This window comes from Choloepus didactylus, chromosome 2 (genome assembly GCF_015220235.1).
Source record: "Choloepus didactylus isolate mChoDid1 chromosome 2, mChoDid1.pri, whole genome shotgun sequence".
NCBI lineage: Eukaryota > Metazoa > Chordata > Mammalia > Pilosa > Megalonychidae > Choloepus > Choloepus didactylus.
This window is the reverse complement of record NC_051308.1, coordinates 34,764,257-34,791,149: the sequence shown is the minus strand read 5'-3', so window position 1 is coordinate 34,791,149 and position 26,893 is coordinate 34,764,257. Positions and strand designations below refer to the sequence as shown.

Sequence of the window (26,893 nt, the reverse complement as noted above, 5' to 3'; positions counted from 1 at the left end):
ATCTTCCTGTGAATGAAAAATATATGTCAAGATGTAGACCTCTTTCCCAACGCTGTTACTTAAGGGCATAAGCACCATCCTTATACACATCTTTTGCAGACCCATAAGAGAGATGATAAAAACTAGTTATATCTGTTCAGAGTCCCCACTAAGCTGCATTACCATAACAGGGGTTAGGCATCATTCTTTTATCCTATGGGGATGACATATGGGAACAATGATTAATTATTCTTCTTTAACCAGTCAAGTTAGTTAATTCAAACATGTATTGATGAGAAGTTCCCTGAGTATCTGAGCAAATCTGGAGATCTTTTATCAAGATCTTGTCCTATGGAAATTGGCAGTCAAGTCACATGGCAAGAAGGCCTGTGTATGCTCTACTAACGTATTTTGAGAAACACTTATATTTAGCTGTATGGGGATTTGGCAAAGAAAAAGAGGCCATGGAAAGATGGCAATATTAAAGTTGCATTCTCCTGGATGATTATATTCCAAGAATTTTTATAGAGAATAAAAGCATATCACAAAGTAAGTTAAATAGTTGGCATTAGTACAGTGAAAAGAAAGCTAAAGGAAATGCTCAATAACATCTGCATATATATAGAAAGTGCTGTTAACTATTCTCTATGCTGACTAGAATCAGAGGAAATAAATCTGGTTAGAAATCTTCACTGAGCATGAAGAATGTTAAATAGTTAGGATGACTGAAAAACCAAAAAGGATAGGTCATGAATTCTCTGGTTAAGATATAAACCTCACTGGAATCAGATCTTCAGTACTTCTGATGGACCTTCAAAGCATGCATTTAAATCCTCCATTTAAAATGTATTGGTAATTATTTATTTCACTGGATATTAAAGAATAATTTGTTCATTTTAGATGTTTCGGTATGAACATGAAATAACAGAAATATCAACCTCAGCAACTAATGAAACTGCTCTTGAAAAAATGCTATTTAAGATTATTGATCTTTGGAATACTACTCCTTTACGTTTAGTTCTTCATCACACAGAGACTTGCTCTATCTTAATAATTTCATCTGTAGATGACATATTAGCCCAGTTAGAAGAGTCTCAAATCATACTTGCTACTTTTAAAGGATCTCCTTATCTTGGGCCCATAAAGGTAAATATAATAGCAAAAGGAATATGTTGAAATTTTCTTTTGTTTTATTTATCACTTCAATTTCCTGCATTCTATAAGCTTTTAAATTTTATAAATTGTTAATATAGTTATATACAAATGAGATTACTATTTAGTAGTTTGAATATTGAAAATAACTTTATGGAAAAATTATTAATTGTTCATAAGAAAATGTCAGTTTAATTTGGGAAGACAAAATAAGTTTAGATCATGTGAAAATATGACCCTATAAACAATGACTTTACCACTCCTGCCAGAAATAACCATAGTTGTAAAAATGCATGCCTTGAGATTATGCTTGCAGCATTGAAATGCTTCATTTTCATTTCCTGGGCTATTGCTCCTAAAGGTTGATCCTACCTCTATATCTGTGTGTCCTTGTAGTTGTTTCTAGAACTAGCAGCAGCTCCAAATCCACTTTGGTATAATTGGGAATTGAACCACAAGGTCATTTTATGCTCAGTGCTCCCTGATATTCCTCTATGGGCAGCCCTACATCCAATAACATACCTAAGAATTAATTTAAACTTCCAGATATGTAAGAATACAGAGATATTTAATAAGCAAAACTAGCATAATTGATTATACATATAATGCACATACATGTACCTAGATAGGTTGATAGAGTGAGAGAGAAATATGTAGTCAACAAATGGAATTCACATTTTTGCAATCACACAAACATTTATGGAAAATGTCAATTAATTGGACCTTAGAGAAAAATCCCAATAAATTTTAAGGAGACATAAACCCAATAGACTGCATTCTTTGACCACATGCAGTAAAATGGAAAACGAAGCAGCCAAAGAATAGCAAAAAATAGGAAAGCATCACAAAAAAATGGATATTTAAAAGCATCCATCAAAATATAAAAGAAATGTATGTAGTTGAATTTTTTAATTAGAAATAAACAACAAGAAGAGAATAACATTTCAAACTTTGTTATAAATGGCCATAGCACTAAGAAAAGGAATATTTTGAATATTAAATGCCTTTATCAAAAAGTAAAAATGAATTTAATAAATAACTGACATACTCAATAAGCTGAAAATGAAATGCACACATGCACAAAGGTTTCCACTTCCAGGCAAGATGGCGTAACAGGAACCAGATTTACCATCCTGTCTGAAACACCCAAAGACCAGACAAAATATATGAAATAATTTTCAGGATGCTGGATATTAGAAAACGAAGGACAGGAATTCCTGAGAGATGGGAAACAAATAAGGCAAGCCTTACAGTTGCCCTAGCTTACTGCCTTTAGTTTCTGACCTTGGTTAGTAGAAGGAGTTCAGCCAAAGCATGGCAGACTCCCTGATATGAGGAGATACTGTTCAAAGTCTTGGAAGCCAAGTGAGGCTGGAATTTGCATGATAAAGTGCCAAAGAGCTGCTGCACAAAAGAGAATATCAAAGATCTGCAGAGGGTCCCTACTTAAGTATTCAGCAAAGTACTAATCAGTGGCACATGCATGTGAGGAAACTGCCATGTGAGGAAACTGCCATGCCAGAAAACAGGCATCTGAGAGGATTAGAGGTGTTAACATAGGGTTAGAAATAGTGCCTGTTCTCACCAGCCAAAATAGAAAACTAGGGCACAAGATGGCAGAGTGGTGGGGTGTGGGCTTAAGTTGCTCCTCTGAGGCAGATGGTAGATAGCCAGAAACTGTGTGGAACAGCCACCTCAGGGAAATCTGTGATCAGTCACACATTGTACAACAGTCTGGAATGGGTGGAGCAGTTGAAATTTTAGTGAAACCTGTAAGTTCTTGTAGCCAGGGGGCCAGTGCCCCTCCCTGCCAGGCATGGCAGACTGTCCTGTAGCTGGTTTCCCAAGGGAGGGGGAACCTGGAGGGAGGCTCAACTTGGTTCCAGTTGCAGAACTGATTAACAGATTCAGACTGTTGAATGAAAACTCCAACCACAGATAAACTGAGACCAGACACTAGAGAATCTGGGAGCAATCAGCCCAGCAGAGGAGACAGGGTTAGCAAAAACAGCAAAAAAAAAAAAGTCCAGAGACTTTTGGAGTTGGGGCCGGTTTTTCTGTTTTCTTGTTTCCTCTTCTCTTGCTCTGGAACTCCTTATCTTTTTGCATTTCAGTAGCCCACTGGAGCTCCTGTGTCAACCCAGCCCCCCTACAAGGATGGAATTAAAATTGTTTCAGAGTAACTATCCAGTAGGAAGAGATAATAGCCTAAAGGGCTTATCTTTAAATAGTCAATTCTGTACTGACAAAATTTAGGGGCTAGGGAAAGGCCTTTTTTTTCTTTTCTTTTCTTTTTTTGTGTTGCTCTTTTTTTTTTTTTTTTTTTTTTTTTTCAAATAACTATTCTAAGAGGCCCATTACAGAAAGCCTCAAAGATTTGCAGCTGGCTGCTGGACCCAGGCAAGAGCGGAGCTAAGATAGCTTTGAGAGACAAAGCAATGAGTCTGGTGGAGGAGACAATTCCCTGAAGGGCATAACTTCACCATGAAAAGGGGAGGGTGGGACCCAGCTCAGGTGACAGCCATCCTTCAGAGAACTCTGTGCCCAGGGGCTGGAAAACAGAAACCAGCTTGAGCCAGCCACGCCCCTGATGGAGACAAGGTCTGCAGAGAGCTAAAGGCACCCGTGACACCTCTTTACACTGGTGGGGAGCTGCAGGTTGACAAATGCCACCTGCTGGACAGGATAGGAAAAGCCCAAGTCTAGAGGCTTCACAGGAGGGTCTGACAACCTGCAGATTCTTATTCTCAGGGAAATTGCATACCCTCCTCCTGAGACTTGGACCTGTCTGGACTGGGAAAATCTGATTGGGGTCAATCATATCTGAGGAGACTCTCACAAAAAGATTACACAGAGGTAGAGCAAGAACCAGGAAAACAAGAGATGAAAAACTCTGATCAACTAAACAGAAGTTATGGTAGAGATCTAGAATAAGTTGAACTGAATGCCAGAAAAAAACAGAACAAAGCCAACCAACAAGAAAACCCTAGGTAAGAGAATGAAAACAATCTCCAGAATAAATTAATCAAGAAAACCAGATGCCTAGACAGCTTAAGATAAAAAGCTACACTAGGAAACACGAAAATATGCACCAGCCAAAGGAACAAACAAACACTTCAACTGAGATACAGGAATTGAAACAAGTAATTAATAACCAAACAGATCTCCTAAATCAATTGAAAATCAAGTCAAAAATCAATTCAATGAGCTGAGGGAAGATATGGCAAAAGAGATGAAAGATATAAAGAGGACATTGGGCGAACATAAGGAGGAACTCAAAAGTATTAAAAATGCAAATGGCAGAACTTATGGGAATGAAAGTCTCAATAGAAGAGATGAAAAAACACAATGGAGACTTAAAACACCAGATTTGAAGAGGCAGAAGAAAGGATAAGTGAACTAGAAGACAAAATATCTGAAAGCTTACACATAAAGGAACAGATAGGGAAAAGAATGGAAAAATATGAGCAAGGTCTTAAGGAACTGAATGACAACATGAATCACATGAATATACATGTTATGGGTGTCCCAGAAGGAGAAGAGAAGAGAAAGGGGGCAGAAAGAATAATAGAAGAAATAATCACTGAAAATTTCCCATCTCTTATGAAAGACATAAAATTACAGATTCAAGATGTGCAGTGTACCTCAAACAGAACAGATCCCAATAGACCTACACCAAGACACTTACTGATCAGACTGTCCAATGTCAAAGACAAAGAATTCTGAAAGCAGCAAGGGAAAAGTGATCCATCAATACAAGGGAAGCTTGATAAGGTTATGTACAGATTTCTCCACAGAAACCATGGAGGCAAGAAGGCAGTGGTATGATATATTTAAGATACTGAAAGAGAAAAACTGCCAACCAAGAAATCTATATTTGGCAAAAACTATCTTCCAAAAATGAGGGAGAGATCAAAATATTTTCAGACAGACAGACACTGAGAGAGTTCGTGAATAAGAGACCTATGCTTCAAGAAGTACTAGAGGGAGTTCTAAAGGCTGATAGAAAAGGACAGGAGAGAGAGGTTTAGAGAAGAGTGTAGAAATTAAGACTATCAGGAAGGGTAAAAGGAGAGAGAGAGAAAGAAAAACAATAAGTTACAACATATAAAATCCAAAAGACAAAATGGTAGAAGAAAGTACTGTGCTTACAGTAATAACATTAAATGTCAATGGATTAAATTCCCCAATAAAAAGACAGACTGGCAGAATGGATTAGAAAAGACCCATCTATATGCTGTCTATAAGAAACTCGCTTCAGACACAAGGACAAAAATAGGCTGAAAGTGAAATGTTGGAAAGAGATACATCATGCAAACAGCAACCAGAAAAAAAGTGGGAGTAGCTATATTAATATCAGACAAATTAAACTTCAAATGTAGTACAATTAACAGAGACATATATTAATATATATTAATAAAAGGGACAATTTATCAAGAAAACATAACAATCATAAATATTTATACTTTGAGTCAGTGTACCCCGAAATATATGTGGCAAACATTGTCAACACTGAAGGGAGAAGTTGGAGACTTCAATACACCAGTCTCACCAATGGATAGAACATCTAGACAGAGGATCAATAAGGAAACAGATGTTGAATGGTACTATATTTATACTTGACAGACATAGAACACTACACTCCACAACAGCAGGATACACATTTTTCTCAAGTGCTCATGGATCATTCTCTAGTACAGACCACATGCTGGGTCATAAAGCAAGTCTCAACAAATTTAAAAGAATTGATATTATACAAAACACCTTCTCAGACCATAATGGAATGAAGTTGGAAATCAATAACAGGCAGGATGTTGGAAAATTCACAAATATATGGCGGGTAAATAACACACTCTTGGACAACCAGTGGGTAAAGAAAGAAATCACAAGAGGAATCAATAAATACCTAGAGGCAAATGAAAATGAAAACACAACAAAACAAAACATATGGGACTCAGCAAAGGCAGTGCTGAGAGGAAAAGTTATTGCCCTAAATGCCTATATTAAAAGAGAAGAAAGAGAAAAAATTGAGGAATTAACCACTTACTGAGAGGAACTACAGAAAGAACAGCAAACTAACCCCAAAGCAAACAAAAGTAAAGAAATGTTAGAGCAGAAATTAAATTGAGAACAGGAAAACAATAGAATCAAAAAAACAGAAGTTGGTTCTTTGAGAAAAATAAATAAAATTGATGGATGCTTAGGTAGGCTAACAAAACAGAGAGAGAGAGAGAGAGAGGGAGAGAGAGAGAGAGGGAGAGAGGGAGAGAGGGAGAGAGGGAGAGAGGGAGAGAGAGAGAGAGAGAGAGAGAGAGAGAGAGAGAGAGAGAGAGAGAAAGGCAAATAAAAACAATCAGAAATGGAAAAAGGGACATAACTACTGACCCTGCAGAAATAGAGGAGAAAATGAGAGGATACTATGAGCAACTATACACTAATAAATTAGACAACCTAGATGAAATGGACAGCTTCCCAGGAAAGCATGAACAACCAACAATGACTCAAGAAGAAATTGATGACCTCAACAAACCATTACCAGTAAAGAGATTGAATCAGTCACCAAAAAGTTCCCAAAAAAGAAAAGCCAAGGACTAGTTGGCTTCACATGTGAATTCTACCAAATATTCAAGAAAGAATTAGTACCAATCCTGCTCAAACACTTCAAAAAAAAATTGAAGAGGAGGGAAAGCTACCTAAGTCATTCTATGAAGCCACCATCACCCTAATACCAAAGTCAGACAAAGATACCACACAAAAAAGAAAATTTTAAACCAATCTCTTTAATGAATATAGATGCAAAACTCCTCACAAAGATACCACACAAAAAAGAAAATTTTAAACCAATCTCTTTAATGAATATAGATGCAAAAATCCTCAACAAAATATTCACAAATCAAATGTACCAGCACGTTAAAAGAATTATACACCATGAGCAAATGGGATTTATTCCAGGTATGCAAGGCTGGTTCAACATAAGAAAATCAATTAATGTAATACACCACATCAATAAATCAAAGCAGAAGAAACACATGATCATCTCGATTGATGTAGAAAAGGCATTTGACAAAATTCAACATCCTTTCCTGATGAAAACACTTCAAAGGATAGGAATAGAAGGGAACTTTTTCAATATGATAAAGGCAATATATGAAAAACCCACAGCTAACATCACACTCAATGGGGAGAGACTGAAAGCTTTCCCTCTAAGATCAGGAACAAGACAGGGATGCCCACTGTCACCATTGTTATTCAACATTGTGCTGGAAGTTCTACCTAGAGCAGTTAGGCAAGAAAAAAAATAAAAGGCATCCAAATTGGAGAATAAGTAAACCTTTCACTGTTTGCAGACAACATGATCTTCTATTTAGAAAATCCAGAAAAACCTGCAGCAAAGCTACTAGAGTTAATCAATGAATACAGCAAAGTGGCAGGCTATATCAACACACAAAAATCAGTAGTTTTCCTATACACAAATAACGAACAATAGGAGGAGGAAATCAAGAAAAAAATTCCATTTACAATAGCCACCAAAAGAATCAAGAATTTAGGAATAAACTTAACCAAGGCCACAAAGGATCTATACAGATAAAACTATAAGAAACTGCTAAAAGAAATTGAACAGGACCTTTAAAAATGGAAGAACATACCATGTTCATGGATTAGAAGACTAAACATTAGTAAAGATGTCTATTCTATTTAAACTGATTTATAGATTTAGTGCAATATCAATTGAAATCCCATCAACTTACTTTGCAGAAATAGAAAAACAAATAGCTAAATTTATTTGGAAGGGCAAGGTGCTCCAAATAGCCAAAAGATGAAGGAAGTGGGGGGTCTCTCACTACCTGACTTTGAAGCATACTACAAAGTAACAGTGGTCAAAACAGCATGGTACTGATATAAACATAGAGATACTGACCAATGAAATCAAATTGAGTGTTGAGAAATAGACCATTTCATTTATGGATATTTGATCTTTGATAAGGCAGTCAAGCCAATGCAACTGGACAATACAGCCTCTTCAATAAATGGTATTTGGAGAACTGGATCTGTCTCCTTATACAAAAATTAACTCAAAATGGATTAAGGATCTAAACATTAGCGCTAAGGTCATAAGACTTTTAGAAGAAAAGGTAGGGAAATATCTTAAGGATCTAGTGATAGGAAGTGGCTTCCTAGACCTTACACCTGAAGCACAAGCAATAAAAGAAGAAATAGATGAATGGGATCTCCTCAAAATTAAACACTTTTGTGCATCAAATGACTTTGTCAGAAAAGTAAAAAAGCAGCCTATGCAATGGGAGACAATATTTTGAAACCACATTATCAGATAAGGGTTTAATATCCAGAATATATAAAGAAATCCTACAATTCAACACGGGAAAGACTAACAACCCAATTAAAAAATGGGCAAAAGACAAGGATAGACACTTCCCTGAAGAGGAAATACAATGGTTCAAAAACATATGAAAACTTGTTCAATTTCACTGGCTATCAGGGAAATGCAAATCAAAACCACAGTGAGATATCATCTCACACCTACCAGAATGGCCATTATCAATGAAACAGAAAATTACAGGTGCCAGAGAGGATGTGGAGAAAGAGGCACACTTATTCACTGTTGATGAGAATGTAGAATGGTGCAGCCACTCTGGAAGGCAGTGTGGCAGTTCCTCAGGAAGCTAAGTATAGAATTGCCATATGACCCAGCAATTCCATTACTAGGTGTATACCCAGAGGAACTGAAAGGTAAGACACGAATGGATTTTTGTAAACCAATGTTTATAGTGGCATTATTCATGATTCCCAAGAGATGGAAACAGCCCAGATGTCCATTGATGGACAAGTAGATAAACAAACTGGTATATACACACAATGGAATATTACACAGCTGTAAGGCAGAACAAAGTCACAGAACATACAATAACGTGGATGAACCTTGAGGACATTATGTTGAGTGAAGTTAGCCAGAAACAAAAGGACAAATATGGTGTGGTCTCACTAATATGAACTAACATTAATGAACAAACTTTGAGAGCTGAAACTGAGAACACAGGTTATCAGGAGATAGAAAGTTGTTAGAGAACAGGCACTTCATTCTGAAGGATTATAGAATGTTCAACAGGATTGACTGTGTACATCCAGAAATGGAGAGTACAGTGCTGTGTGATGGTAGCACAGTATTGCAGGTGCATTGACCAAGGATACCTGTGAGTAGGATTGAGGGAGGAGGAATAAGGGCATGTATGATACCAGAGGGAAGGATGGATGATAGAGACTGGGACTCTGTAGCTTGGTGAAACCGAGAGTGGTCAGTGATGGTGACTAAATACACAAATGTAAAAATGTTTTTACACAGAGGATAACAGATAAATGGTAACCTTGTGGAATGTTGTACAGGGTAAGATATTAGGGGAAATAATATAACCAATGCAGTTTGAGTCTGGGGTTAACAATAACATTGCAGTACACTCCCATTAAATGTGACGGGCAATATACCAAAGCTGAATGTCTGGGAGGGAGGGGTGTAAAGGAGGGTACGGGATTCTTGGTAGTGGGTTGTTGACTGACCTTATTGCTGTATCTTATTTTATTTTTACTTTTATCCTTTTTATTATTCTTTTGTTTCAGTTCTTTTTTTTTGAGTAATATGTGTAAGTGCTAATTATGGTGATGAATGCACAACCATATGATACTATAAACAATTGATGGTACACTGTGGATGATTGTATGGTATTTGAATATACCTCTATAAACCTGCAGGGAAAAAAAATAAACAGAGTGACACAAGTGCTGGAAAGAACTTGGAGAGAGAGATGTATGTAGTCACTGTTGGGGAGGAAGTAGAATGGTGTAGCCTGTCTGGAGGACAGTACCATGGTCCCACAAGAAGCTACGTATGTGGGGGTTTCAAAGTCCTGCAACCTCAGTATGGGGTGTATACTTGGAAAATCAGAGAGCAGTGACACTAATGGACATTTATGCACCGGTATATATGGTGGCAGTATTCATTATTTACAATAGACAGAGGTGGTCTAAGAGTACATTGATTGATGAACAGAATGGTGAACTGTAGTGCATGCATACAATAGAATATTGAGTGGCTACAAGAAGAAATGAAGCTGTGAGACACGCAATTAGGTGAATGCATCTTGAGCACAACATTTTGAGTGAAACACACCAGAAATGAGAGGACAAATATTATAATGCCTCACTAATATGGACTAACTTTAATGTGTAAACTCTGAAAACTGAACCATACAGCACTGTTTATCAGGAAGTGCTTATTGTAATGGTCTCTAGATTGTAAACTCTTGTAGCAGTCACATCTAATCCTGAGTTGTAATGATTATCTCTAAATCCTGAGATGTTGAGCTCCTTGTGCATAACCTGGTCAGTCTCTGGAACTTTGGGTATCTGTCTGACATACGAGACTTGAAGCTAGAACTTGGCAGCTATGAATGTCAGTATTACCCCATAAGGCAACTGTTTAAAGAGCTGAAAAAGAATTCAGACTTTAATTAGAGATATGAATGAAAAGGATCTGGTTAGGACTAAGACAGATCAGGCCCAAGGGTGAAGGACGATACTGACTGGGTTTTAAAACTACAACTTAATGTGAGACCAAGGGAGAAGAGTTTATCTGGTGCAGGATCTGTATTTTCTGTAGCACATTAAGTAATTTAACTTGTATGATCAGTTTGAACACCATAGGTGCATGGAGCTTTGAATGGGAAGTGGGATTTGGTGAGTTTGTACAGGCTGGAGTGAAATCCCAACACATCCCAGGGTGCTATGGGTAAAGAGTGTAAGTGTATTTGTGGGGCCCCCCAAGGAGCTGGGGAGAAATGCAAAGTGTTGGACTTCACACCTGGGCTATTGCTGATTTTCCTGCAAACATTGAGGAATGCCTATAATGGGCCGAGCCCTTGATCAGGGGCTTTCCCCTTAGAAGCTAGTTACTGCAAGGGAGAGGCTAAGCCCACTTATAATTGTGTCTAGGAGTCCCCCCCTGCCCAAAGAGCCTCTCTGTTGCTCAGATGTGACCCCCCTCTCTCACTAAGCCCTCTTGGCAGGTGAACTCACTGCCCTCCCCCCCTACTTGGGATATGTCTCCCAGGGGTGTGAATGACCCTGACAATGTGGGAAATGCCTCCTGGAGATGAACCTGGACCCAGCATTGTGGGATTGAGAGGATCTTCTTGCCCAACAGTGGGGAGAGAGATGAAACAAAATAAGGTTCCAGTGGCTGAGAGATTTCAAATGGAGTCGAGAGGTCACTCTGGAGGGTATTTTTAAATGCTATGTAGATATCACCTTTTAGTCTTTAGTGTGTTGGAATGGCTAGAGGGAAATACCTGAAGCTGTCAAACTGCAACCCAGTGACCTTGATTCTTGAAGACAATTGTATAACTATAGACTGCATAGTGTGACTGTGTGACCATGAAAACCTTGTGGCTCGCACTCCGTTTATCCAGTATATGGACAGATGAGTGGAAAAATGGGGACAAAAATTAGATGAGGAATAGGGTGGGATGGAGGGGATGGGAAGATTTAGGGGCTCTTTTTTGCTTTTATTTTTATTTTGGAGTAAGGAAAAGGTTCAAAAATTGATTCTGGTGATGAACGCACAACTGTATGATGGTGCTGTGAATAACTGATTGTACACTGTGGATGACTGTAGGGTGTGTGAATATATCCCAATCAAACTGTATTTAAAAAAAGTAAATGAACAATGAGAGGAGGAAGGGAAGGTAATGTTTTGGATGTTCTTTTTTTATTTTAGCTTTTATTTTATTTTGGGGGGTAATGAGAATGTTCAAAGTCTTATTGTGGTGATGAAAGCACAACTATATGATGATACTGTGAACAACTGATTATACACTTTGAATGATTGTATGTTATGTGATTATATCTCAATAAAATTGCATTAAAAAATAGAAAACCTAAAAATTCATGAGCATTGGATAGAGCACTCAGAGGGGTCTTGCTGCAGTTATGGAGAATAATTATCCCTAATTAAATGCTGTTCTGGTTACTCTTAAAAGCAAGAGCAAAAATGGTGAAACCATTTCCAGGTAATTTAACTGAATCCAGAACAAATTTCAATATTTATAGGAATACAAAACTATCCAGTATGCGATAAGATTACCAAACATGCAAAGAAGCAAGAAAATAGGATCAATAATGAAAAATTAACCAAAGAAAACTGACCCAGAACTGACACTGATGTTGAATTAGAGATAGGGATGTTAACATAGTTATTATAACTATATCCCATATGTTAAAAGAAAGTTAGGTAGAGATATGGAAGATAATAAAAGACTCAAATCAAAGTTCTAGAAAACCCAAGAAACATTATAACAATTGGTCAAACCCAGTGAAAAAGAAGATACAAATTACCAATCTCAGAAATGAAAGGGGAGACATCACTATAGATTCTAAGTATAATGAGGGAATATTATGAACAGCTTTAAGCCAATAAACTCAACACATTAGAAGAAATGGACAAATTCCTTGAAATACACAAACTACTAAAGCTCACTCAAGAATATAGATAACTTGAATAGCAAGTTATAGATAACTTTTATTAAAGAAATTGAAATTTTAGTTTAAAATCTTTCCACAAAGAAAATTCAAGACCCAGATAGTTTTCACAAAACATTTAGGGAAAAAAGTACTAATTCTACATAAATTCTTCCAGAAAATTGAAGAGGAAGGAATCCACGCCACCTTACCCTATGAGGCCAGCATTACCTTGATACTAAAAACAAGACAAATATGTTATAAGAAAACTACAGATAAATAGCCCTCTTGAATAGATGCAAACATTCTAACCAAACTTTCCCAAATCAAATCCAACAGTATATATATAAAGGGAATGATACAAGAAGGATTAAATTGAGGAATAAAAGGTTGATTTAATATTCAGAACTCAATCAATATAATTCCCCATACTAATAAATTAAAAAAGGAAATCTATTTGGTCACCTCAATACATGCTGAAAAAGCATTTCACAAAATCCAACATCCATGTATGATTAAAACAAACAAACAAACAAACAAAAACACCTCTCAGGAGTGATGTCAACAAAATGGCAGGGTAGGCAGCTCTAGATCCTCATCTCTCCACAGAAACATTGAAAAACTACCATACATGGTCAGAACAAATTTTACCAGAACTCTAAAAAACAGAGCTCAGCAGCCAAGTGAAAGAGGAACCAAGAAAAAGGCAACTTTAAAAGGTGGGAAAGCTTTATAGCATTTCTACTTTCCATTGTCCCACCCTCTCTCTAGCTCAGCTGCAGTCTTGAAGACTGTATTCCCAGTGTGGGACTCTGGTCTGTGGTTCCACAGACAGCAAAGCAGACCTTGTTTGCAAATTAGTAGGTGTGCCAGTTTGAATGTATTATGTCCCCCCAAATGCCATTATCTTTGATGTAATCTTGTGTGGGCAGACGTTATCAGTGTTGATTAGATCATAATTCTTTGAATGTTTCTGTGGAGATGTACCCCACACAGCTGTGGGTGATGACTCTGATTGGATAATTTCCATGGAGGTGTTGCTCCGCCCATTTGGGGTGGGTCTAAGTTGAGTCACTGGAGCCATATAAATGAGCTGACAGATAGGGGGAACTCAGTGCAGCTGAGAGTGGACTTTTGAAGAGGAGTCACAGCCAAGAGGGACACTTTGAAGAAAGCACAGGAGCTACAGATGAGAAATATTTTGAAGACAGCCGTTGAAATCAGACTTTTGCTCCAGAGAAGCTAAGAGAGGACAAATACCCCAAGTGCAACTAAGAGTGACATTTTTGAGGAACTGCAGCCTAGAGAGGAACGTCCTGGGAGAAAGCCACTTTGAAACCAGAACTTTGGAGCAGACGCCACCCACATGCCTTCCCAGCTAACAGAGGTTTTCTGGACACCATTGGCCATCCTCCAGTGAAGGTAGCCTCTTGTTGATGTGTTATCTTGGACACTTTATGGCCTTAAGTCTGTAACTGTGTAACTAAATAAACCCCCTTTTATAAAAGCCAATCCATTTCTGGTGTTTTGCATTCTGGCAGCATTAGCAATCTAGAACAGTAGGTATGTCTGTACTAACCTGTCTGGGTGCTTCCTAAAGGGTTGATGGAAAATGCTTGTATTTGTTTTACCTATTGTTCTGGTTTGCTAGAACTGCCATTGTGCATAATACCAGAAATAGATTGGCTTTTATAAAGGGGATTTGTTAGGTTACAAATTTACAGTTCTAAGACCATAAAAGTGTCTAAACTAATGCATCAACAAGAGGCTACCTTCACTGAGGAAAAGCCAGTGTCATCCAGAACACCTCTGTTAGCTAAGAAGACACATGGCTGGCATCTTCTGGTCCTTTGCTCCTGGGTTCTGGTTTCAAAATGTCTTTCTCTCTCAGCTTCTCTGAGCCCCTTCTCTTTGTGGGCTCTGTTAAAGGACTCCAGTAAACTAATCAAGAGCCACTCTGAAAGGGTGGGTTCATGCCTCTATGGAAATAATTTAACAAAAGGTCTCACCCACAGTTGGGTGGGTCACATCTCCATGGAAAATTCAGTCAAAAGGTCCTGCCCCACAAAATTGGATTAAAAGATCATTGCTGAGGAGGCGGGGCAAGATGGCAGACTGGTGAGCTGTATGTTTTAGTTACTCCTCCAGGAAAGTAGGTAAAAAGCCAGGAACTGCGTGGACTGGACACCACAGAGCAATCTGTCTTTGGGCATACTTCATACAACACTCATGAAAACATGGAACTGCTGAGATCAGCGAAATCTGTAAGTTTTTGCGGCCAGGGGACCCGCGCCCCGCCCTGCCAGGCTCAGTCCCGGGGGAGGAGGGGCTGTCAGCTCCAGGAAGGAGAAGGGAGAATTGCAGTGGCTGCTCTTATCGGAAACTCATTCTACTGATTCAAACTCCAACCATAGATAGACTGAAGCCAGACACCAGAGACTCTGAGAGCAGCCAGCCCAGCAGAGAGGAGACAGGCATAGAAAAAAAACAACATGAAAAACTCCAAAATAAAAGCAGAGGATTTTTGGAGTTCTGGTGAACACAGAAAGGGGAAGGGCGGAGATCAGGCCTTGAGGCGCATATGCAAATCCCGAAGCAAGGCTGATCTCTCTGCCCTGTGCACCTTTCCTTAATGGCCCTGGTTGCTTTGTCTATTAGCATTTCAATAACCCATTAGATCTCTGTGGTGGGCCGTTTTTTTTTTTTTTTTTTTTTTTTTTTTTTTTTTTTTTTTAAATCCTTTTTGCTTTTTCTAAAACAATTACTCTAAGAAGCTCAATACAGAAAGCTTCAAAGAATTGAAATTTGGGCACGTCAAGTCAAGAGCAGAACTAAGAGAGCTCTGAGACAAAAGGCAATAATCCAGTGGCTGAGAAAATTCACTAAACAACACAACTTCCCTAGAAAAGGGGGGTGTCCGCTCACAGCCACCATCCTGGTGGACAGGAAACACTCCTGCCCATCGCCAGCCCCATAGCCCAGAGCTGCCCCAGACAACCCAGTGTGACGGAAGTGCTTCAAATAACAGGCACACACCACAAAACTGGGCGTGGACATTAGCCTTCCCTGCAACCTCAGCTGAATGTCCCAGAGCTGGGAAGGGGGAGCAGTGTGAATTAACAGAGCCCCATTCAGCCATCATTTGAGCAGACTGGGAGCCTCCCAACACAGCCCAGCAGCCCAGAACTGCCCTGGGGGGACGGCACTCACCTGTGACATAGCACAGTCATCCCTCAACAGAGGACCCGGGGTGCACAGCCTGGAAGAGGGGCCCACTTGCAAGTCTCAGGAGCCATACGCCAATACCAAAGACTTGTGGGTCAGTGGCAGAGACAAACTGCGGCAGGACTGAACTGAAGGATTAGACTATTGCAGTAGCTTTAAAACTCTAGGATCATCAGGGAGATTTGATTGTTAGGGCCACCCCCCCTCCCCGACTGCCCAGAAACACGCCCCACATACAGGGCAGGCAACACCAACTACACACGCAAGCTTGGGACACCAATTGGGCCCCACAAGACTCACTCCCCCACTCACCAAAAAGGCTAAGCAGGGGAGATCTGGCTTGTGGAGAACAGGTGGCTCGTGGACGCCACCTGCTGGTTAGTTAGAGAAAGTGTACTCCACGAAGCTGTAGATCTGATAAATTAGAGATAAGGACTTCAACTGGTCTACAAACCCTAAAAGAACCCTATCAAGGTCAGCAAATGCCACGAGGCCAAAAACAACAGAAAATTATAAAGCATATGAAAAAACCAGACGATATGGATAACCCAAGCCCAAGCACCCAAATCAAAAGACCAGAAGAGACACACCTAGAGCAGCTACTCAAAGAACTAAAGATGAACAATGAGACCATAGTACGGGATATGAAGGAAATCAAGAAGACCCTAGAAGAGCATAAAGAAGACATTGCAAGACTAAATAAAAAAATGGATGATCTTATGGAAATTAAAGAAACTGTTGACCAAATTAAAAAGATTCTGGACACTCATAGTACAAGACTAGAGGAAGTTGAACAACGAATCAGTGACCTGGAAGATGACAGAATGGAAAATGAAAGCATAAAAGAAAGAATGGGGAAAAAAATTGAAAAACTCGAAATGGACCTCAGGGATATGATAGATAATATGAAACGTCCGAATATAAGACTCATTGGTGTCCCAGAAGGGGAAGAAAAGGGTAAAGGTCTAGGAAGAGTATTCAAAGAAATTGTTGGGGAAAACTTCCCAAATCTTCTAAACAACATAAATACACAAATCATAAATGCTCAGCGAACTCCAAATAGAATAAATCCAAAAAAACCCACTCCGAGACATATACTGATCACACTGTCAAACATAGAAGAGAAGGAGCAAGTTCTGAAAGCAGCAAGAGAAAAGCAATTCACCACATACAAAGGAAACAGCATAAGACTAAGTAGTGACTACTCAGCAGCCACCATGGAGGCGAGAAGGCAGTGGCACGATATATTTAAAATTCTGAGTGAGAGGAATTTCCAGCCAAGAATACTTTATCCAGCAAAGCTCTCCTTCAAATTTGAGGGAGAGCTTAAATTTTTCACAGACAAAGAAATGCTGAGAGAATTTGCTAACAAGAGACCTGCCCTACTGGAGATACTAAAGGGAGCCCTACAGACAGAGAAACAAAGACAGGACAGAGAGACTTGGAGAAAGGTTCAGTACTAAAGAGATTCGGTATGGGTACAATAAAGGATATTAATAGAGAGAGGGAAAAATATGGCAAACATAATCCAAAGGATAAGATGGCCGATTCAAGAAATGCCTTCACGGTTTTAACGTTGAATGTAAATGGATTAAACTCCCCAATTAAAAGATATAGATTCGCAGAATGGATCAAAAAAAATGAACCATCAATATGTTGCATACAAGAGACTCATCTTAGACACAGGGACACAAAGAAACTGAAAGTGAAAGGATGGAAAAAAATATTTCATGCAAGCTACAGCCAAAAGAAAGCAGGTGTAGCAATATTAATCTCAGATAAAATAGACTTCAAATGCAGGGATGTTTTGAGAGACAAAGAAGGCCACTACATACTAATAAAAGGGGCAATTCAGCAAGAAGAAATAACAATCGTAAATGTCTATGCACCCAATCAAGGTGCCACAAAATACATGAGAGAAACATTGGCAAAACTAAAGGAAGCAATTGATGTTTCCACAATAATTGTGGGAGACTTCAACACATCACTCTCTCCTATAGATAGATCAACCAGACAGAAGACCAATAAGGAAATTGAAAACCTAAACAATCTGATAAATGAATTAGATTTAACAGACATCTACAGGACATTACATCCCAAATCACCAGGATACACATACTTTTCTAGTGCTCACGGAACTTTCTCCAGAATAGATCATATGCTGGGACATAAAACAAGCCTCAATAAATTTAAAAAGATTGAAATTATTCAAAGCACATTCTCTGACCACAATGGAATACAATTAGAAGTCAATAACCATCAGAGACTTAGAAAATTCACAAATACCTGGAGGTTAAACAACACACTCCTAAACAATCAGTGGGTTAAAGAAGAAATAGCAAGAGAAATTGCTAAATATATAGAGACGAATGAAAATGAGAACACAACATACCAAAACCTATGGGATGCAGCAAAAGCAGTGCTAAGGGGGAAATTTATAGCACTAAACGCATATATTAAAAAGGAAGAAAGAGCCAAAATCAAAGAACTAATGGATCAACTGAAGAAGCTAGAAAATGAACAGCAAACCAATCCTAAACCAAGTAGAAGAAAAGAAATAACAAGGATTAAAGCAGAAATAAATGACATAGAGAACAAAAAAACAATAGAAAGGATAAATATCACCAAAAGTTGGTTCTTTGAGAAGATCAACAAGATTGACAAGCCCCTAGCTAGACTGACAAAATCAAAAAGAGAGAAGACCCATATAAACAAAATAATGAATGAAAAAGGTGACATAACTGCAGATCCTGAAGAAATTAAAAAAATTATAAGAGGATATTATGAACAACTGTATGGCAACAAACTGGATAATGTAGAAGAAATGGACAATTTCCTGGAAACATATGAACAACCTAGACTGACCAGAGAAGAAATAGAAGACCTCAACCAACCCATCACAAGCAAAGAGATCCAATCAGTCATCAAAAATCTTCCCACAAATAAATGCCCAGGGCCAGATGGCTTCACAGGGGAATTCTACCAAACTTTCCAGAAAGAACTGACACCAATCTTACTCAAACTCTTTCAAAACATTGAAAAAAATGGAACACTACCTAACTCATTTTATGAAGCTAACATCAATCTAATACCAAAACCAGGCAAAGATGCTACAAAAAAGGAAAACTACCGGCCAATCTCCCTAATGAATATAGATGCAAAAATCCTCAACAAAATACTTGCAAATCGAATCCAAAGACACATTAAAAAAATCATACACCATGACCAAGTGGGGTTCATTCCAGGCATGCAAGGATGGTTCAACATCAGAAAAACAATCAATGTATTACAAGACATTAAAAACTCGAAAGGGAAAAATCAATTGATCATCTCAATAGATGCTGAAAAAGCATTTGACAAAATCCAACATCCCTTTTTGATAAAAACACTTCAAAAGGTAGGAATTGAAGGAAACTTCCTCAACATGATAAAGAGCATATATGAAAAACCCACAGCCAGCATAGTACTCAATGGTGAGAGACTGAAAGCCTTCCCTCTAAGATCAGGAACAAGACAAGGATGCCCGCTGTCACCACTGTTATTCAACATTGTGCTGGAAGTGCTAGCCAGGGCAATCCGGCAAGACAAAGAAATAAAAGGCATCCAAATTGGAAAAGAAGAAGTAAAACTGTCATTGTTTGCAGATGATATGATCTTATATCTAGAAAACCCTGAGAAATCAACGATACACCTACTAGAGCTAATAAACAAATTTAGCAAAGTAGCGGGATACAAGATTAATGCACATAAGTCAGTAATGTTTCTATATGCTAGAAATGAACAAACTGAAGAGACACTCAAGAAAAAGATACCATTTTCAATAGCAACTAAAAAAATCAAGTACCTAGGAATAAACTCAACCAAGGATTTAAAAGACCTATACAAAGAAAACTACATAACTCTACTAAAAGAAATAGAAGGGGACCTTAAAAGATGGAAAAATATTCCATGTTCATGGATAGGAAGGCTAAATGTCATTAAGATGTCAATTCTACCCAAACTCATCTACAGATTCAATGCAATCCCAATCAAAATTCCACCAACCTACTTTGCAGACTTGGAAAAGCTAGTTATCAAATTTATTTGGAAAGGGAAGATGCCTCGAATTGCTAAAGACACTCTAAAAAAGAAAAACGAAGTGGGAGGACTTACACTCCCTGACTTTGAAGCTTATTATAAAGCCACAGTTGCCAAAACAGCATGGTACTGGCACAAAGATAGACATATAGATCAATGGAATCGAATTGAGAATTCAGAGATAGACCCTCAGATCTATGGCCGACTGATCTTTGATAAGGCCCCCAAAGTCACCGAACTGAGCCATAATGGTCTTTTCAACAAATGGGGCTGGGAGAGTTGGATATCCATATCCAAAAGAATGAAAGAGGACCCCTACCTCACCCCCTACACAAAAATTAACTCAAAATGGACCAAAGATCTCAATATAAAAGAAAGTACCATAAAACTCCTAGAAGATAATGTAGGAAAACATCTTCAAGACCTTGTATTAGGAGGCCACTTCCTAGACTTTACACCCAAAGCACAAGCAACAAAAGAGAAAATAGATAAATGGGAACTCCTCAAGCTTAGAAGTTTCTGCACCTCAAAGGAATTTCTCAAAAAGGTAAAGAGGCAGCCAACTCAATGGGAAAAAATTTTTGGTAACCATGTATCTGACAAAAGACTGATATCTTGCATATACAAAGAAATCCTACAACTCAATGACAATAGTACAGACAGCCCAATTATAAAATGGGCAAAAGATATGAAAAGACAGTTCTCTGAAGAGGAAATACAAAAGGCCAAGAAACACATGAAAAAATGTTCAGCTTCACTAGCTATTAGAGAGATGCAAATTAAGACCACAATGAGATACCATCTAACACCGGTTAGAATGGCTGCCATTAAACTAACAGGAAACTACAAATGCTGGAGGGGATGTGGAGAAATTGGAACTCTTATTCATTGTTGGTGGGACTGTATAATGGTTCAGCCACTCTGGAAGTCAGTCTGGCAGTTCCTTAGAAAACTAGATATAGAGCTACCATTCGATCCAGCGATTGCACTTCTCGGTATATACCCGGAAGATAGGAAAGCAGTGACACGAACAGATATCTGCACGCCAATGTTCATAGCAGCATTATTCACAATTGCCAAGAGATGGAAACAACCCAAATGTCCTTCAACAGATGAGTGGATAAATAAAATGTGGTATATACACACGATGGAATACTACGCGGTAGTAAGAAGGAACGATCTGGTGAAACATATGACAACATGGATGAACCTTGAAGACATAATGCTGAGCGAAATAAGCCAGGCACAAAAAGAGAAATATTATATGCTACCACTAATGTGAACTTTGAAAAATCTAAAACAAATGGTTTATAATGTAGAATGTAGGGGAACTAGCAGTAGAGAGCAATTAAGGAAGGGGGAACAATAATCCAAGAAGAACAGATAAGCTATTTAACGTTCTGGGGATGCCCAGAAATGACTATGGTCTGTTAATTTCTGATGGATGTAGTAGGTACAAGTTCACTGAAATGTTGCTATATTATGTAACTTTCTTGGGGTAAAGTAGGAACATGTTGGAAGTTAAGCAGTTATCTTAGGTTAGTTGTCTTTTTCTTACTCCCTTGCTATGGTCTCTTTGAAATGTTCTTGTATTGTATGTTTGTTTTCTTTTTAACTTTTTTTTTCATACAGTTGATTTGAAAAAAGAAGGGAAAGTTAAAAAAAAAAAAAAAAAAAGAAAAAAGACAAACAAGGAAAAAAAAAAAAAAAAAAGATGTAGTGCCCCCTTGAGGAGCCTGTGGAGAATGCAGGGGTATTCGCCTACCCCACCTCCATGGTTGCTAACATGACCACAGACATAGGGGACTGGTGGTTTGATGGGTTGAGCCCTCTACCATAAGTTTTACCCTTGGGAAGACGGTTGCTGCAAAGGAGAGGCTAGGCCTCCCTGTATTTGTGCCTAAGAGTCTCCTCCTGAATGCCTCTTTGTTGCTCAGATGTGGCCCTCTCTCTCTGGCTAAGCCAACTTGAAAGGTGAAATCACTGCCCTCCCCCCTACGTGGGATCAGACACCCAGGGAAGTGAATCTCCCTGCCAACGTGGAATATGACTCCCGGGGAGGAATGTAGACCCGGCATCGTGGGATGGAGAACATCTTCTTGACCAAAAGGGGGATGTGAAAGGAAATGAAATAAGCTTCAGTGGCAGAGAGATTCCAAAACGAGCCGAGAGATCACTCTGGTGGGCACTCTTATGCACACTTTAGACAACCTTTTTTAGGTTCTAAAGAATTGGGGTAGCTGGTGGTGGATACCTGAAACTATTAAACTACAACCGAGAACCCATGAATCTCGAAGACAGTTGTATAAAAATGTAGCTTATGAGGGGTGACAGTGGGATTGGGAATGCCATAAGGACCAAACTCCACTTTGTCTAGTTTATGGATCGATGTGTAGAAAAGTAGGGGAAGCAAACAAACAGACAAAGGTACCTAGTGTTCTTTTTTACTTCAATTGCTCTTTTTCACTCTAATTATTATTCTTGTTATTTTTGTGTGTGTGCTAATGAAGGTGTCAGGGATTGATTTAGGTGATGAATGTACAACTATGTAATGGTACTGTAAACAATCGAAAGTACAATTTGTTTTGTATGACTGCGTGGTATGTGAATATATCTCAATAAAATGATGATTAAAAAAAAAAAAAAAAAAAAAAAAAAAGATCATTGCTCTTCTGGGGCCCATAACAGCTTCAAACCAGCATACCTATCTTGGAACTCACTCAAGGAGGGAAAGTGGTGAGCATTGTTTGAAAACACCATCATGTGAACAATCAATTCACAGCCATCTGGGGAAAAATTACAGTAGAGACTACAATTTTATAATGCCTCAGTATAGCTTTCTTTGAGTTTATCCCACTCAGAGTTTGTTTAGCTCTTTGGATGTGTAGATTCATATCTTTTGTCAGATTTGGGGAGTTTGGGGCCATTATTTCTTCAAATAATTGCTCTGCCCCTTTCTTTATCTCTTCTCCTTCTGATACTCCTGTAATGCATATGTTGATCTGCTTGATAGTGTTCCAAAGGCCCCTTAGGCTCCAGTCACTTTTCTTCATTCTTTTCTCTTTCTACTCCTCAGACTAGATAATTTAAATTGTCTTATTTTCAAATTTACTGACTCTTCCCCCTGCTCAAGTCTGATGGTGAATACTTCTAGTGAATTTTCCATTTCATTTATTGTACTTTTCAGCTCTAGAATTTAAGTTTGGTTCCTTTTTATAATGTCTATCCTTTATTAATATTCTAATTTTGTTCATAACATCATTTTCCTGATTTCCTTTGGTTCTTTGTCCATTTTATCCTTTAGCATGTTTAAAACAGTTGTTTTAAAGTCTGTCTAGTAAGTCCAGTGTCTGTGTTTCCTCAGGGATGGTTTCTTTCACTTTATTTTGTTCCTTTGACTTGGCCATACTTTCCTGCTCCTTTGTATGCCTTGTGTATTTTTGTTAAAAACAGACATTCAAATATTATAATGTGATAATCTGGAAATCAGAGTCTCCCTTTCCCCAGGTTTTGCTGTTCTTGATTGTTGAAAGTGTTAGCTTATGGCTCAGCCAGTGTTTTTACATGAATTTCTTGACTCACAGGAACTTTAAACACACACACACACACACACACACACACACACACACACACACACACACACAGTAGTGGTTTGGAACTGTTATTTACCCCAGAAAAAGCCATGCTCTTTTACTGTATTCCTGTGAGTGCAGACCTATTGTGGGTGGAACCTTTTGGTTAGGTTATTTCAGTTGAGATGTGACCCAGCCTATTCAGGATGGGTCTTAATCCTTTTATCGGAGTCCTTTATGACAGGATAAAAGAGAGATGAAACCGAGATTGCTTAGAGAAAAAGCCCCTGGAGGTGCTGAGAGAGGAAGCCAAGGAAGCCAGAAGCTGAAAGCAATGAAACCTAGGATAGAAGGACCAGGAGATGCTGGCCTTTTGCATTCCCATGGGACACAGGTGTCCCAGATGCCAGTGACCTTTCTCCAGAGATGGTATCGTCCTGTTGATGCCTTTGTTTGGATATTTTCACAGCCTTAGAACTGTAAATTTGTAAGTGTTCTGGTTTGCTAATGCTGCTTGTATGCAAAATACCAGAAATGGATTGGCTCTTATAAAGGGAGTTTATTTGGTTACAAAGTTATAGTCCTAAGGCCATAGAAGTGTCCAAACAAAGGCTTCAACACAAGTATACCTTCACCAAAGGAAAGCCAATGGCATCAAGAAAACCTCTTTCAGCTGGGAAGGCACAGGCATGTGGCTAGCATCTGCTCCAGGGTTCTGGTTTCAAAATGGCATTCTCCAAAGTGTCAGATTCACCTTTCAATGGCCGTCTTCAAAATGTGTCTCTAAGCTTCAGCTGAGGTCCTTCTGTTTGAGAGGTCTTTTATAGGGCTCCAGTGATTAAATCAAGACCCACCCTGAATGGGCGGGATCCATATCACCACAGAAATAATAAAACATTTCCCCCACAATAGATCAAGTCACATCACCATGGAAACAGTCAATCAAAGGATTCCAACCTAATCAACACTAATACATCTGCCCCCACAAGATTACATTAAAGAACATGTCATTTGGGGGGGCATGATACATCCAAACTGGCACAGTAAGCTAATAAATCCCCATTGTAAAAGCCAACCCACTTCTGGTATATTGCATTCCGGCAGCTTTAGCAAACTGAAATGTGCATGCACACAGACACACAACACACACACACACACACACACACACACACACACTCCCTTCTTCCAGTCTTTGAAGATTGGCTAAGTGTTGAGGCACTCCTCTAACACTTAAACAGGCCTTTTATAACTCTGCTTCAGTATTCACTAACTGCTTGTAAACTAAGTCTGGAATTCAGCCAGCAATGAAATCATAGGGTCTATTCATGGCCTTTCTGAGCATGCGTCCCATCCTTGGCAAGTGCGCCACTTTCTAATTTCCCAAAGAAACTCTCTCCCCAGCTGCAACTCACAGGCCTTAGACAGTATATTATACGTCTTAACCGTAATCTTTTGTCCCAGGCAGCTTCAGGATTTTTCACTTACCTTAAAATATTTTTAAGCAATGCCGTTGCTTTTGCTCCTTGAGTGGGTTCCAGATTATGTGAAACAGATATGAGCACCTTGGCTTGAGTCCTTTAGGTAGCACCCTTACAGGTTAGAAAGGATAAACACAATGGTTTGTTAATAAGGTCTGCTATGCTTTCTCTGGAACCACACTGAAATTGCAGGCTACCATCTACAATTCTGCCTCTGACTCAATGAGGGGGTGGGGCAAGGCAAGTAAAATGTCACAAAACTTTCCTACCATTTTGAAGTTGCCTTTTTCTTGGTTTAACAATTGCTTGGTTGCTGTAAACTTTCAACTGTTTTCTAGTGTTCTGGCAAAGTTAGTTCTGATAGTTTTGTTTGTTTTTTGATGTTTCTATGGAGGGACAGGGATTTAGGTGGTCTTCTCTGTCATTTTGATGATGTCACTCCTCCAGTGTACTGTTTTTAAAATAAGCATCTTAATATTGATTTTACCATGGTTCTATCACTTTAATAAATATGCTAATTGGAAAAATGTTACTCCACAAAATGGGATTTTCTGTAATCATTAAAAAAATGAGGAAAGCCTATAAGTAGTGACATAAATCCTCCCTAAAAGATACTACTAAATAAAAAAAGAAAGTTACAGAACAATGTGTATTATATGGTTCCATTTATGTAAAATATCAAAGATACCATATGTATATGGACATGTGTGCTGAACGTTTAAAGAAAGGGCTGAAAGAATATGCATATATCAAACTCCTAATTATGTTTTGTCTCTGAAAGGAAGTAACAGATAACTGTTGAGTGGGAGACATTCATGTTAATTTCTATAGGCATATGCATGTTGCTCAAATCTTTTCTAAACAGATTTGCATATTATTTAATACATGAGACAGAAAATTGTATGGATAGTCCATTTTAAGCTTTTCCCCAAACTAAATATGATTAAGTTTATATTCATTTATGTGACCCTCTATTAATTACTTTCTGTATGTCAGTGGCTCTTAATCACCTTTGATTTCAATTTTCGTATGTGACTCTTACCTGAGCAATTTCTTATATTTATATTTCTGTGTCTGTGTTTACCACTGGAGGATCTTGTGGACAAATGGGATCAAAACTTGACTCTCTTCTCTTACACTCTTGAGGAATGGATGAATTGTCAGAGAAATTGGCTTTATCTTGAACCAGTCTTTCATTCTTCAGAAATACAAAGGTAAAAGCCTAAAATTTACCATACAGAGATAAAAGAAACAAAATACATGGTGGAAAATTTATTTTCTGTAATCCTTGAGGAATCATTTCTTCAATGAAAACTCTAAAACTATCCTATCTGTCGGCATAGGAGTAATAACCTTCCAAATCATTATTAAGATTTTTCTTTCATAACAGGAAATCACATTGTTTTTGTTTTTTTATTTTTAAGAAAGCCTTAGTTTCATTTATTGATAAAAAGATATAAAGGACTGGGAAAGAAGAGTCAGATATGTCATTATAATCTCTAAGCCAAAATAATATATGCCTGTTTAGTTCTGGTACATTAGTGTGGTTTTAATGTTAATAATAATCATGTTTTTAGTGGCTTTTATACATAATGAGAATTTCTTAGTTTGAACCAGGTGGAATAATAGAGGGTCTGGGCAATTTTTGGAAAATTCTAGCTTTTCTTTTTATTCAAAGCATTCAAATTAATTGGCCTTTTACTTTTTAAAGTGATGGGTCTTTAGACTATTTAAATTGAGACATATGTATTTTTTAGTCAGAATTAAAACTACTGCCAGTAAATCACAAAAGGTCATTTAGGAGCTATTCCAAAATAAGGTAGGAAGTCATGGGTGTGTATTTGAAATGCATATTAGAGCAGATGATAGAAGACCTTTTGAAGA

General features: G+C 38.2%; 1 protein-coding gene across 1 annotated transcript in view; it reads left to right on the top strand.

Moving 5' to 3' along the window:
* The window catches only part of DNAH14 (dynein axonemal heavy chain 14), a 426,387-nt gene that overhangs the window by 97,055 nt on the left and 302,439 nt on the right, over nucleotides 1–26,893 (top strand). The window contains exons 19-20 of the mRNA XM_037805786.1: nucleotides 880–1,125; nucleotides 26,102–26,223. Coding sequence (XP_037661714.1) covers nucleotides 880–1,125; nucleotides 26,102–26,223 — 368 coding nt within the window. The remainder of the gene's footprint in view (nucleotides 1–879; nucleotides 1,126–26,101; nucleotides 26,224–26,893) is intronic.